General features: G+C 39.4%; 1 protein-coding gene across 4 annotated transcripts in view; it reads right to left on the bottom strand.

Annotated features, from left to right (window-relative positions):
- Window positions 1-15,068, bottom strand: part of RYR3 (ryanodine receptor 3) — a 553,341-nt gene that overhangs the window by 163,966 nt on the left and 374,307 nt on the right. For all 4 annotated transcript variants that reach the window (XM_059913701.1, XM_059913702.1, XM_059913703.1 and 1 more), the window contains exons 37-38: window positions 4,920-5,022; window positions 3,967-4,104 (exon numbers count right to left, since the gene is read on the bottom strand). In XM_059913701.1, the coding sequence (XP_059769684.1) occupies window positions 3,967-4,104; window positions 4,920-5,022 (241 nt within the window). The remainder of the gene's footprint in view (window positions 1-3,966; window positions 4,105-4,919; window positions 5,023-15,068) is intronic.

The raw sequence follows: 15,068 nt of genomic DNA, 5'->3' as shown, positions 1-15,068 counted from the left end.
TTGTTGAAGTAGCTCCTTTCACCAAAAATACCTCTCCCTTATATATCTACCCATCTATGTTCTTTATGGACACTTTTCCAATCCCCCACCTCTGGTCACCTACTGTCCTTTATCTGTACTTTTACTATAGCACATCTGACCTCATGTTATATCGAGTTGCCTGTCCACACATATTCACTCCTTTGTCTGCGAGGTCCTTGTTTTCTTCATCTTTGTAAGCCTCAAATGACTAACGTGCATTGGAGGTCAAAAAGATTTGTGCCGATGAGCTGAATGTGGGAACAAGTAAGGCGTGGTCCCAGTACTAAGTCCCAGTAAGAAAATAAACAGGTAGACAGATACTCTACCTGAGGTGGAAAGTCACACATGCCCTGTTAGAAATTCCACAATGTGGCAGGGGCAGGGTGATGGAGGATGAGATTGAAAAAAAAGACAACATGGAGGCGGTATCTGTGTGTGTATGTCTCAGGGAGAAGCTGTTTGGAGAGACTCTAAAGAGGCTTAGAAATACTGCCTGAGTGCCACAGATATACCTACTGCTAAGTTATCTTACTTTGTGTGTGAGTATTTGTGTTGGGGCCCAAGGCTTATTTTGGTGGCAAACAGTAGACTTTCTTCCCCTCCTCAGCATGAGAAAAGGCTGCAGCATTTAGGTGGTGGGGGGGGGAGAATTTTGGTCTAGGGCTCAGGTTATTCAGTGACTGGGTGAGAGCTGATACAGGTAGCAGCTTTCTTTGAAAAGAGATTATGAAAAAACCTGCCATGGAGAAAGCACTCAGAGAATGACGGAGGTCAGGAAGGCACCAACTTTGAGCTGTGAAGTGACAGGTGATTTTTATTTTGTTAAATTTAGAATTTAGCAGAAAGAGCTGGTTGGCCTCTTCTGGAGGGATAACTCAGGGGCTACAGATTTTTATATTCCAGGAAACCCTACTTAAATTGTAGTGTGCGAGAAGCACTGGCCTCCAACGAACAGGCAAAAGATTTTCTAGGGAATGTGATGGATTGGGATATTAAAAAAGAAATGTGACTTAGTATGGTGGGCTGCTACTCTTAGAGGGTTTTTTTTTTTTTAACCTCTTCATTATCATATAATCTTTTGATCAGATTGTAACAACTTCCATCACAATATGACTTGGAATTAGTTTGGGCAAATCCCTGTAACACTGAACCAGTTAGCAGGATTCTTATGGGTTTCAGGACACTTGCTTCCTCTTTCCTAAAAGCTGAGGTCCCCTGCAGGTTATCTGGCCAACACCAACTGCTCGTAGAGGAGAAGTTGCACCACCTGCCCTGAAAACCCTGAGTCCAGATCTTTGGCTGGGTTAACTTTTTGATGTAAAAATTTTGACTTCTGTTGGGTTCAGATTCCTACAAATAACAATGAGTCACAGGAGTGAGTTACCTCACAGATGCAGTAAGCAAGATAAAAAGATGAAAGTTGGGCTTCCCTGGTGGCGCAGTGGTTGAGAATCTGCCTGCCAATGCAGGGGACACGGGTTCGAGCCCTGGTCTGGGAAGATCCCACATGCCACGGAGCAACTAGGCCCGTGAGCCACAACTACTGAGCCTGTGCGTCTGGAGCCTGTGCTCCACAACAAGAGAGGCCGCGATAATGAGAGGACCACGCACCGTGATGAAGAGTGGCCCCCACTTGCCACAACTAGAGAAAGCCCTCGCACAGAAACGAAGACCCAACACAGCCATAAATAAATAAATAAATAAATAAAGTACTTAAAAAAAAAAGATGAAGGTTTTAAGATGCCGTCGTTCTGTATGTATTGATAATATGTGTAATATGTGGGTTGAGGGCTCATGGATACATATGCTGAAAAATTCTTTGGCAAATGTCGTGTCATGGGACAATGGAAAGAGTGTGGAATCAGAGTCAGAAGACCTCAATCAAGTCACAGCTTTACTCATCTTGTTGACATTCTAGATCTGGAAATTTTTCTGGAACCAGGTAAGGGTGGAAAGAATTAGTGAATGAACAAGTATCCTTTAACTCTTCCGAGTCCTATGTTCATCACCTACACAGTGGAGGAGTGAAAAAAAACTAACAGCAGTAAACTAATATATATGAAGTATTTGGTAAACTGTCAGTTCACTATAGCATGCGATTCTCATTATCTAAACTTTTAATATTTTATCAGATGCAAGGGTAAGAGAAATCATAAGCAATAACATGGGCAAAGTTACCAATATTTTAAAGGATTAGAAACCTTTACGGCAACTGGCTATGCATCCAGAAACATCATTTCCATTCAATCAAGTGAAAAACAATTTTGGGGTGGTATGGCAGTTAAACCATCCCCAAGATTTTCTCTTAAAATGTCAGCCCTGAGTGAGGAGCTTTATGTCCCTGGAACATTTGGCAGGGAACCTGTATGCTGACAACCAGACATGCTTGGCCACCTTCTATTTCTACTTCTGGGACTGCAGGAAAGAAGACTTAGGACACAAAGCTTGAACCTCTCAGAATTCTGCTTGTCGTATGGAAGCAGCATGGGGCGCACCATGGAGTCTCATGCTGGGCTAGCCTTTCAGGTTTGCACATCCTGCCAGAACAGACAGAACATAATCTTTCTGCCTGAGGCCCAGGGTAGCAATGCTAAAGATTGCAGTCCTTAGAGCCTGGACACCGTTCTTAGAGTTAGGGAGACTTCACAGAGTTAGGTGACTTAATCTAAGTGACTCCATTTACCTAACATGAAGCGGTCACCTTGGAGGACCCCCTGGTTGTGACATACTGTGTTAGAAAGAAGCAACCACTTTCAAAACTGACTCTCCGCAGGGAATATGGGTCAGCTCAACCTATTTTTAGTTCTGCTTTGGCAGTACCACAAAGGGAGTCTAAACTCACTTTTTTGGACCTTTGAATCATGCTGGCCTGTCCTCACCAAAGACCCCCCCCCCCCCCCGCCGCCATGGTGACAAATAGGACCGACCAAGGGTTGCCAGTGCAACTACTGCCAAGTACCCCAGACACTCTTCCAGAGGCTTCTACAATTCTGCTGATAAGTGCAGAGGATACTTTCCCTTCAGAGATAGTCTGACAAAGATGGAAGGTCAATAGAAAGGGCAATAAGATGTATGAACCCCAAAGCAGTGTTTTCAAACAAACTGATCACATCTTGTCAGTCTATTGCTCTAGTCTATAATTTGAAAGCATGTTCTACGATGCATAGGAACAGGGAATAAGACAAAAGGCAACTATATTACACCTGGGAAATTCCCTCTTCTTTAGACAGTGAAATATTTGCAGAATTTGGTACTATGGAGCAGACTGATTATAATATGCAGACAATCTTCCTCTTGAAATGTTAATGGTAATGGACAGTCAACTGCCCTGCAGAACAAATTATGATCTTGTTTCAACATGGGTCGAAATGGTAGGAGTCATCTGTACTATTAGGATTAGAGAAATGATTTGAACAAGGTTCGTGAATGTTGAAAAACAGAAGGTCCAATTCCTCTGGGATGTTATATTAGGAAAATCATAGCCAAAAACCAACCCCCCCCCCCCCACCCAAACCCCACATCCTATTCCCTTTACTTCTGCCTTATTATTATTACGTTATTTCCTTGCTGGGGCAATTTTCAACGCTAAGGAACCACAAACAAAAGTGACAGAAACAACAATGGTTAGAAGAGGAAGATTATGAAAACATTAAAGAAAGAACAGAAATCTGTTTACAGGCATTTAAAAGTAGACAGACAAGAGCAGACCCACCAAGCAATCCATCCCTAAAAGACGACTCAAAGTAAGTTCCTTAAGTCAGAAGAAAAGCATAGCCCCAAACATATAGCAATCAGTTCTACAAATTATAACAGAGCGCTTCCTTGAAGCTAGCTAAGCAGCCCTTCTCTATCCCACAGTATTTGCTTAGAAAGTCCGTGATCTTAATTAAGTCTTAGAAGAGCTCCAGGTTGGGGGCAGTGTGATTGAAAGGCACTGGAACTTACTAGGGCATCTCTCCTCCTCCTCTGTCGGCTGCTCCTTCTCTGGCTTGGAAGAGCCTTTGATTTTATACACCAAAGCACGGAATTTTCCAGTCCAGGAGGCGTCCTCCTCCTCCTCTTCCTCTTCCTCCAGGGGAACCCCTAAGCAAGTCACAGAACAGAGTGATAACCTCAAACAGTACATGAAGCCACCAGATGATGGAAAGAACATAGAAACACTGCTTTCCACCTTTTGGAACTTTCTAAGGATACTATAGGCAGCCTCCCATAAGTATTTATCTACATCATGTCTTTCGGCAAGTTTTCTAAAAAGATGATTTCTTGTATACAAGAACATTAAGTAATTTCAATCCCAAGACTTACCTTTTTCTAACCCATACCCAAAATGGGCTCTAGAGTGTCCAAAAAGAAAGAGTTAACCATGAGTTACTTCAAATGAAAAAGTCATCTCTTATCCACGTAGTACTCAACCCACCCATGTACAAGCAGCACAATTGCTGAGAGCCTCTTTAAAACCAGCAGATACGTATCTAAGCAGGGATGGCTTGTTCAGAATCCTTAAGGGCAGACATGGCCATACTTATATCATTGCAGAAGCTAAAAAGCAAAGGGGATCAGAATCTTGGCTCAGCTGGGAGCAGAGTCCGAACTATCTAACTTGAGGTAAACTGGGTGAGGTTTATATAAAGATCAGTTCTTTTCCTTCCTTCTTTAGAGACCCAGTTCTCTCTTAGATCTCAGCAAAATTTCTTCTAGGTAGTAGTTTCAGTCATGTATTATGCCTGGATGATGTCCTGTATCTTCTCTGCCCCAAACAGTCTTGGAGAGAATCATTTCTTGGACAATTAGTATTGTAATTTAAAATAGAAAACTAACTTCGCAACCCCCCCTGAGCTTCTAACAAAGGAATCATGAACAGACTTGTCTTTCATAAAGCTTTTATCTCAGAAGCTCACCGCAGTGAATGAGAAGGTCCTCGTGGAAGTCATACAGCTCCTCCCGGATCTCTTCTGGGCACGGGCAGTTCTCCCCCAGTTGAAAGTTAAGAAGCATGTTGATCTTTGAGGGACAAAGAAGAATGGCTAGTTGGTTCTCAATGTCTGTCCAAAGAACTCAGATCCAACCTTAGTCAGACACCTAGTATTTCTTTGCAAATTTTATCTAACTCGATTATTATTATTTTTTTCGGTAAAGATGGCCAACATTTAAAAGTAGCTTTCTATAACTGAATCATTTTGCTGCACATCTGAAACATTGTAAGTCAATTATACTTCAATAAAAAATAAAACATAAAAATTTTAAAAAAGGGTACAAACTTCCAGTTATAAGATGAATAAGTCCTGGGGAGGTAATGTATAGCATAGCGACAATAGTTAACAATACTGTAGTTGAAAATTGCTAAGAGAGTAGATCTTAAAAGTTCTCATCATAGGAAAAAGAAATTCATAACTATGTGAGGTGATAGATGTTAACTAAGCTTACTGTGGTGATCATTTCACAATATATACATATATCAAATGATTATGTTGTACACCTTAAACTATACAGTGTTATGCGTTAACCAGATCTCAATAACTGGGGAAAAAACCCCACTACAAATAAAAAAAAAAAAATTCCAGCAATATTGCTTTTCATCACCAAGATACTGTCTCTGCTCTCCTTCTTCAGAATAATTACTTTGGTGACTATGGCTCTAATTTCTGTCTTTAAGAAAGAATGCATGATTCTGAGAAAAAAGTCATGCATCCAGGGCATTTTAAATGATCTTTGGAGAGATGAGTCATGAGAATACAAAGATGTAAAAAATACACTAATGAAACAAAGCAATAAACTATGACATGCTAAAAAAAAATAAAAGTAGCTTTCACTTTTCTCTGATTATAAAGGTAATTTATTAATTACACAAAACTTGGAGATTACCTAAAGAAGAAAATTTACTGAGATCTCCCCACTCAAAGACAGCCACTGTTAATATTTTAGTTAATATCTTTATGTATGCAGATTGAGATCACACTCTAAATAAACTTTTTTGAAACTCAAATTTTCCACTTAATTTACCTCGAGCATTTTAAAATTTTCTTAACCTGATCTTTAACAGGTGCATTACATTTCATTATAAGGATGAACAGCAGTTTATATAAAATACATGTAAAATTAATGATCTGCTATGAAATATTTAAGTTGTTTTCATTTTTTTTATCCTTGTAAAATAAAGTTGGTTTGAATTTCTCTGATCATTTTCTTAGGATAGACTCAGAGAAGCGAAATGGCTGGACCAAAAGGTTTGAACATTTTAATGGCTTTTTTTTCCCCTTATGATTTTTTTTTTTTTTACATCTTTATTGGAGTGTAATTACTTTACAATGTTGTGTTAGTTTCTGCTCAATAACAAAGTGAATCAGCTATATGTATACATATATCCCCATATCCCCTCCCTCCAACTCTCCCTATCCCACCCCTCTAGGTGGTCACAAAGCACTGAGCTGATCTCCCTGTGCTATGTGGCTGCTTCCCACTAGCTATCTGTTTTACAGTTGGTAGTATATATTAGTCCATGCCACTCTCTCACTTCGTCCCAGCTTCCCCTTCCCCCTGCCACCCGTGTCCTCAAGTCCGTTCTCTACATCTGCATCTTTATTCCTGTCCTGTCCCTAGGTTCATCAGAACCATTTTTCTTTTTTAGATTCCATACATATGTGTTAGCATACGGTATTTGTTTTTCCCTTTCTGACTTACTTCACTCTCTATGACGGACTCTAGGTCCATCTACCTCACTACAAATAACTCAATTTCGTTTCTTTTTATGGCTGAGTAATATTCCACTGTATATATGTGCCACATCTTCTTTATCCATTCATCTGTCGATGGACACTTAGGTTGCTTCCATGTCCTGGCTATTGTAAATAGTGCTGCAGTGAACATTGTGGTACATGTCTCTTTTAGAATTATGGTTTTCTCATGATATATACCCAGGAGTGGGATTGCTAGGTCATATGGTAGTTCTATTTTAGTTTTTTAAGGAACCGCCATACTGTTCTCCATAGTGACTGTATCAATTTACATTCCCACCAACAGTGCAAGAGGGTTCCCTTTTCTCCACACCCTCTCCAGCATTTATTGTTTGTAGATTTTTTGATGATGGCTATTCTGACTGGCGTGTGGTGATACCTCACTGTAGTTTTGATTTGCATTTCTCTAATGATTAGTGATGCTGAGCATTCTTTCATGTGTTTGTTGGCAATCGGTATATCTTCTTTGGAGAAATGTCTGTTTAGGTCTTCCGCCTATTTTTGGACTGGGTTGTTTTTTTGATATTGAGCTGCATGAGTTGCTTGAACTATACAAACTGCTGTATAGTTTGGAGATTAATCCTTTGTCAGTTGCTTCTTTTGCAAATACTTTCTCCCATTCTGAGGGTTGTCTTTTTGTCTTGCTTATGGTTTCCTTCACTGTGCAAAAGCTTTTAAGTTTCATTAGGTCCCATTCATTTATTTTTTACTTTATTTCCATTACCCTAGGAGGTGGGTCAAAAAGGATCTTGCTGTGATTTATGTCAAAGAGTGTTCTGCCTATGTTTTCCTCTAAGAGTTTTATAGTGTCTGGCCTTACATTTAGGTCTTTAATCCATTTTGAGTTTATTTTTGTGTATGGTGTTAGGAAGTGTTCTAATTTCATTCTTTTACATGTAGCTGTCCAGTTTTCCCAGCACCACTTATTGAAGAGGCTGTCTTTTCTCCATTGTATATTCTTGCCTCCTTTGTCAAAGATAACGTGACCATATGTGTGTGGTTTTGTCTCTGGGCTTTCTATCCTGTTCCATTGATCTATATTTCTATTTCTGTGCCAGAACCATACTGTCTTGATTACTGTAACTTTGTAGTATAGCCTGAAGTCAGGGAGCCTGATTCCTCCAGCTCCGTTTTACTTCCTCAAGATTACTTTGGCTATTTGGGGTCTTTTGTGTTTCTATACAAATTGTAATATTTTTTGTTCTAGTTCTGTGAAAAATGCCATAGGTAGTTTGATAGGGATTGCACTGAATCTGTAGATTGCTTTGGGTACTACAGCGATTTTCTCAATGTTGATTCTTCCAATCCAAGATCATGGTATATGTCTCCATCTGTTTGTATCATCTTTGATTTGTTTCATCAGTGTCTTATAGTTTTCTGAATACAGGTCTTTTGTCTCCTCAGGTAGGTTTATTTGTAGGTATTTTATTCTTTTTGTTGCAATGGTAAATGGGAGTGTTTCCTTAATTTCGCTTTCTGTTCTTTCATTGCTAGTGTATAGGAATGCAAGAGATTTCTGTGCATTAATTTTGTATCCTGCTACTTTACCAAATTCATTGATTAGCTCTAGTAGTTTTCTGGTAGCATTTTTAGGATTTGCTATGTATAGTATCATGTCATCTGCAAACAGTGACAGTTTTACTTCTTTTCCAACTTGGATTCCTTTCATTTCTTTTTCTTCTCTGACTGCTGTGGCTAAAACTTTCAAAACTATGTTGAATAACAGTGGTGAGAGTGGGCACCCTGTCTTGTTCCTGATCTTAGAGGAAATGCTTTCAGTTTTTCACTACTGAGAATGTTGTTGGCTGTGTTTGTAATATATGGCTTTTATTATGTTGAGGTAGGTTCCCTCTATGCCCACTTTCTGGAGGTTTTTTATCATAAATGCGTTTTGAATTTTGTCAAAAGCTTTTTCTGCATCAACTGAGATTATCATATGGTTTTTATCCTTCAATTTGTTAATATGGTTTATCACATTGATTGATTTGCGTATGTTGAAGAATCCTTGCATTCCTGGGATAAAACCCACTTCATCATGGTTTATGATCCTTTTAATGTGCTGTTGGATTCTGTTTGCTAGTATTTTGTTGAGGATTTTTGCATCTATGTTCATCAGTGTATTGGCCCATAGTTTTCTTTTTTTGTGACATCTTTGTCTAGTTTTGGTATCAGGGTGATGGTGACCTCGTAGAATGAGTTTGGGAGTGTTCCTCCCTCTGCTATATTTTGGAAGAGTTTGAGAAGGATAGGTGTTAGCTCTTCTCTAAATGTTTGATAGAATTCACCTGTGAAGCCTCCTGGTCCTCGGCTTTTGTTAGTTGGAAGATTTTTAATCACAGTTTCAATTTCAGTGCTTGTGATTGGTCTGTTCATATTTTCTATTTCTTCCTGGTTCCATCTTGGAAGATTGTACTTTTCGAAGAATTTATCTATTTCTTCCCGGTTGTCCATTTTATTGGCATATAGTTGCTTGTAGTAATGTCTCATGATCCTTTGTATTTCTGCAGTGTCACTTGTTATTTCTCCTTTTTCATTTCTAATTCTGTTGATTTGAGTCTTCTCCCTTTTTTTCTTGATGAGTCTGGGTAATGGTTTATCAAATTTTGTTTATCTTCTCAAAGAACCAGCTTTTAGTTTTGTTGATCTTTGCTATTGTTTCCTTCATTTCTTTTTCATTTATTTTTGATCTGATCTTTATGATTTATTTCCTTCTGCTATCTTTGGGTTTTTTTGTTGTTGTTGTTGTTCTTCTTCTTCTTTCTCTAATTGCTTTAGGTGTAAGTTTAGGTTGCTTATTTGAGATTTTTCTTCTTTCTTGAGGTAGGATCGTTTTGCTATAAACTTCCCTCTTAGAACTGCTTTTGCTGCACCCCATAGGTTTTGGATCATTGTGTCTTCATTGTCATTGTTGCTAGGTATTTTTTAATTTCTTCAGTGATCTCTTGGTTATTTAGTAGCGTATTGTTTAGCCTCCATGTGTTTGTATTTTTTACAGTTTTTTCCCCCTGCAATTGACATCTAGTCTCACAGCGTTGTGGTCAGATAAGATACGTGATATGATTTCAATTTCTTAAATTTACCTAGGCTTGATCTGTGACCCAAGATACGATCTATCCTGGAGAATGTTCCATGTGCACTTGAGAAGAAAGTGTATTCTGCCACTTTCGGGTAGAATGTTCTATAAATATCAATTAAATCTATCTGGTCTGTTGTGTCATTTAAAACTTGTGTTTCCTTATTTATTTCCTGTTTGGATGATCTGTCGATTGGTGTAAGTGGGGTGTGTTAAAGTCCCCTTCTATTATTGTATTACTATTGATCTCCCTTTTCATGGTTGTTAGAATTTCCCTTATGTATTGAGGTGCTCCTATGTTGGGTGCATAAGCATTTATAATTGTTATATCTTCTTCTTGGATTGATCCCTTGATCATTATGTAGTGTCCTTCCTTATCTCTTTTAACAGTCTTTATTTTCAAGTCTATTTTATCTGATATGAGTATTGCTATTCCAGCTTTCGTTTTTTCCCCACCTGCCTGGAATATCATTTTCCATCCCTTCACTTTCAGGCTGTATGTGTCCCTAGGTCTGAAGTGGGTCTCCTGTAGACAGCATATATATGGATCTTATTTTTGCATCCATTCAGCCAGTCTGTGTCTTTTGGTTGGAGCATTTAATCCATTCACATTTAAGGTAATTATCAATATGTATGTTCCTATTACCATTTTCTTAATTGTTTTGTATTTGTTTTTGCAGGTCTTTTCCTTCTCTTGTGTTTCCTGCCTAGAGAAGTTCCTTTAGCATTTGTTGTAAAGCTGGTTTGGTGGTACTGAATTCTCTTAACTTTTGCTTGTCTGTAAAGGTTTTAATTTCTCCATTAAATCTGAATGAGATCCTTTCTGGTTAGAGTAATCTTGGTTGTAGGTTTTTTCCTTTCATCACTTTAAATATGTCCTGCCACTCCATTCTGGCTTGCAGAGTTTCTGCTGAAAGGTCAGCTGTTAACCTTATGGGGATTCTCTTGTCTGTTATTTGTTGCTTTCCCTGGCTGCTTTTAGTATTTTTTCTTTGTATTTAGTTTTTGATAGTTTGATTAATATGTGTCCTGTCATGTTTCTCCTTGGATTTATCCTGTATGGGACTCTCTGCGCTTCCTGGACTTGATTGACTATTTCCTTTCCCATGTTAGGGAAGTTTTCAACTATAATCTCTTCAAATATTTTCTCAGACCCTTTGTTTTTCTCTTCTTTTTCTGGGACCCCTACAATTTGAATGTTCATACATTTAATGTTATCCCAGAGGTCTCTGAGATTGTCCTCAATTCTTTTCATTCTTTTTTCTTTATTCTGCTCTGCAGCAGTTATTTCCACTATTCTATCTTCCAGGTCACTTATCTGTTCTTCTGCCTCAGTTATTCTGCTATTGATTCCTTCTAGAGTATTTTTAATTTCATTTACTGTGTTATTCATCATTTGTTTGCTCGTTAGTTCTTCTAGGTCCTTGTTAAACGTTTCTTGTATTTTCTTTATTCTATTTCTGAGATTTTGGATCATCTTTACTATCATTACTCTGAATTCTTTTTCAGGTAGACTGCCTATTTCCTCTTCATTTGTTTGGTCTGGTGGGTAAAAACCTTCCTCCTTCACCTGCTGCATATTCCTCTGTTTTCTCATTTTGTTTAACTTACTGTGTTTGGGTTCTCCTTTTCCCAGCCTGCAGGTTTGTAGCTCCTCTTATTTCTGGTGTCTGCCCCAGTTGGTGAGGTTGGTTTAGTGGTTTGTGTAGGCTTCCTGGCGGGGGGGGGGGGGGGACTGGTGCCTGTGTTCTGGTGGGTGGGGCTGGATCTTGTCCCTCTGGTAGGCAGGGCCACGTCTGGTGGTGTGTTTTGGGGTGTCTGTGATCTTAGTATAACTTTAGGCAGCCTCTCTGCTAATGGGTGGGGTTGTGTTCCTGTCTTGCTAGTTGTTTGGCATGGAGCATTCAGCACTGAAGCTTGCTGCCCATTGGGTGGAGCTGGGTCTTAGCATTGAGATGGAGATCTTTGGGAGAGCTCTTGCTGATTAATATTGCATGGGGCTGGGAGGTCTCTGGTCGTCCAATGTCCTGGACTCAGCTCTCCCACCTCAGCAGCTCAGGTCTGACACCCAGCCGGAGCACCAAGACCCTCTCAGCTGCATGGCTGCTTCTTATGTCAAAGTCTCTGTGGGACCGTTGCAAAGTCCACAGGCTTCTGCATGACCCAAGCACCTCTCACTACCAGCGCAGTCATGTTGGCATGCACCACCCAGTAATTCCAACTGGAACTGCCATTTTAATGGCTTTTGATATTAATTGCCAGACTGCCCTCCAGAAAGCTCACAACAATTTGCATTAATACCAAATTTATACAAGAGTGTGTATTACTTTGCCATCTCCATTATGGTAGTGAGAGTTAACATATTTTCAAATAGTTTCCAATTTAATGGGTGAAAAATGTCATATCTCTGTTGCTTTATTTATTTTTCTTTTTTTTTAAACAGCCCTAATCTTTTTTTTTTTTTAATTAATTTATTTTATTTATTTATTTTTGGCTGTGTTGGGTCTTCATTGCTGTGCGCAGACTTTCTCTAGCTGCAGTGAGCCGGGGCTACTCTCTGTTGTGGTGTGCGGGCCTCTCACTGCAGTGGCTTCTCTTGTTGTGGAGCATGGGCTCTCAGGTGCGTGGGCTTCAGTAGTTGTGGAGCGTGGGATCAGTAGTTGTGGCTTGTGGGCTTTAGAGTGCAGCCTCAGTCATTGTGGTGCACAGGCTTTGTTGCTCTGCGGCATGTGGGATCTTCCTTGACCAGGGCTCGAATCCGTGTCCCCTGCATTTGCAGGCGGATTCTTTTTTTTTTTTATTTTATTTATTTATTTATTTATTTATTTATTTTTGACTGTGTTGGGTCTTCGTTTCTGTGCGAGGGCTTTCTCTAGTTGTGGCAAGCAGGGGCCACTCTTCATCGCTGTGTGCGGGCCTCTCACTGTTGCGGCCTCTCTTGTTGCGGAGCACAAGCTCCAGATGCGCAGGCTCAGTAGTTGTGGCTCACGGGCCTAGTTGTTCCGCGGCATGTGGGATCTTCCCAGACCAGGGCTCGAACCCGTGTCCCCTGCATTGGCAGGCACATTCTCAACCACTGCGCCACCAGGGAAGCCCTGCAGGCGGATTCTTAACCACTGCATCACCAGGGAAGCCCTCTGTTGCTTTAATTTGCATTTAATTGGTGAGGTTGAACTTTGTTTTTCCACCCAGAAGGACTGTTTTTATCTCACAGTTTATATATTTTCCATCCATGTTCTTCCTCCATTTTTCTGTTGTGTGATTATCTTTTTAAAAATTAATCAGTGAGTGCTTTGCACATCTGCAGTTTATTAACTCTTGGTAATATATACTCCAAATACATTTCCCAGTTGTTAGTGAGCTTTTAATTTTGTTTACAGAATTTTTTTTGACATGTAGGTTTTAAGTTTTGCAGCCAGCCTGTCATCTTTTCCCCTATAGTTTTGTGTCAGAGATGCTTAACTGTTTCTGTGCCATGGACCACCTGACAGTCTAGTGAAACCCGTGGATTTTTTCTCAGATTAATATTTTAAATACCTAAAACAAAATATAGAGCATTACAAAGAGAAACAAAGAAACAATTATACTGCAATCCAGTTATCAACATGACAAAAAACAAATTTGTGATACAGTAACATATATACAAAAAGATCTAGCAGCAGGTCTCACATGCACTGTGATCTTGAAGTAGTGATGAATGTAAATGATACTTCAAGGTATTAGAACTCTGTAATATGATATGAAAAAATATGTAATTTCTGTGGGTGACAAGGTTAGGTACTTGCTTTGCTGTCTACATCAATAATTGAAAGAAATGCTCTTAGAAATTAATGAAAAGTTGGTGAAAATAAAGCTGTCACTCAGATTTCTGGATGTCTAAATTCTTCCACAGACCCATGACACCAGGTTAGTGAATATCTGGAGGCACTGAAGTAATAGCTAGAGGTAATCTTGTCCATTTTGCTGTGTCAGGCAGAGTAACCCAAACACCAGGCAAAGGGGTATATTCTACTTTTGTTTAGGATATCTAGGTGAAAAAAATTCACAGTCTCCTTTATTAAACCATGAACCTTATTTAATATTGTTAGGAAGATCCTTTTTCAAAGCTTCTACTGCAAACAAGTTTTTGGCAGAAGGTAAGGTATTGTCTATAATAAAATAATATTGATAAAACAGGTTTGAAAAGTAATTTTTGTGGTTGTTCCACAATGTTAAATTATGCTAATTATATCAGCAACATATATGGATGTGTTGTTTATTAAATAAAAATCAGATCTGAAGGTCTGATTTCAAGAATCTGAAAGTTAATTTCTTACTGAATGATCTTTCTTTTGTTGGAACACCTAGGAAGCAAGTGGCCCATCAGCCCTCAGGGCGTAACCAAAAGGGGAGTGAACTGAATTTTCTGCTAGGTCATACCCTTTAAAGAAAGTCCTTTTCAAAGTGAAAGGCTTGCAAACTGTGCTTGGCTAATTTGCCAACAATCACTGGACTAATCTTCGCTTTACCTACTTTTGTACTTAGTTACATCCCCCAAGTATGTTTTTTCATCTCTCTGAATAGTGTATGGATATAGGGCTGAAAACCTCTATTTTATCCTCACAGGTTACAGAAGAATGAGGTAATCATATCACTGTTTTAAAATTCTAATTCCTATGTATCCTATTTTCCAAGTGATTTTGCATTCCTCTGCCCTGAAATTGAAATCCTCCATATCGTTTATCAATATTAAATTCTTAATTACTTAGAAAGTTCTATGGGTAGGTTCCTTCTAGAAATGAATACTCTGGGAGGGGTGGCAGATGGGACAGCTGAATTTGGTAACAGGGTCCCTGCTTTTATTTCATTTCTAGGCCAGCAGCATCAGCATAGCCTGGAAACTTGCTAAACATGTAAATTCTCAGGCCTTACCTTAGACCTACTGAATTAGAAACCCTAGAGGTGGGACCAGCAATCTGTGTTTTATTCAGCCTTCCAGGGATTCTGAGGTCTGCTCAAGTTCTTGAGATACAGACTTCTGAAATGGGTCTGAAATGATTGTTCAGAGGATTGTCTAGAAGGCTAAAGAAGGAAGTGATGGTTAGGTCCCAAAGATGACAGAAGAGAAGGTAAGGAGGCAGAATGGGGCAAGAAGACGGTGCAGCCAGCAGGGCCCTTCTAGGATCCAGGATCAGGAGCTGTGTCTATGGGGATGACGGTGTCAGATGGACAACCCAGTCCCGGCTGGCTTAAGGAGATGCCAG

Source organism: Balaenoptera ricei, chromosome 2 (assembly GCF_028023285.1).
Source record: "Balaenoptera ricei isolate mBalRic1 chromosome 2, mBalRic1.hap2, whole genome shotgun sequence".
Taxonomy (NCBI): domain Eukaryota; kingdom Metazoa; phylum Chordata; class Mammalia; order Artiodactyla; family Balaenopteridae; genus Balaenoptera; species Balaenoptera ricei.
Note: the sequence above shows the minus strand (reverse complement) of the source record. Positions and strands in the feature narration are given on the sequence as shown.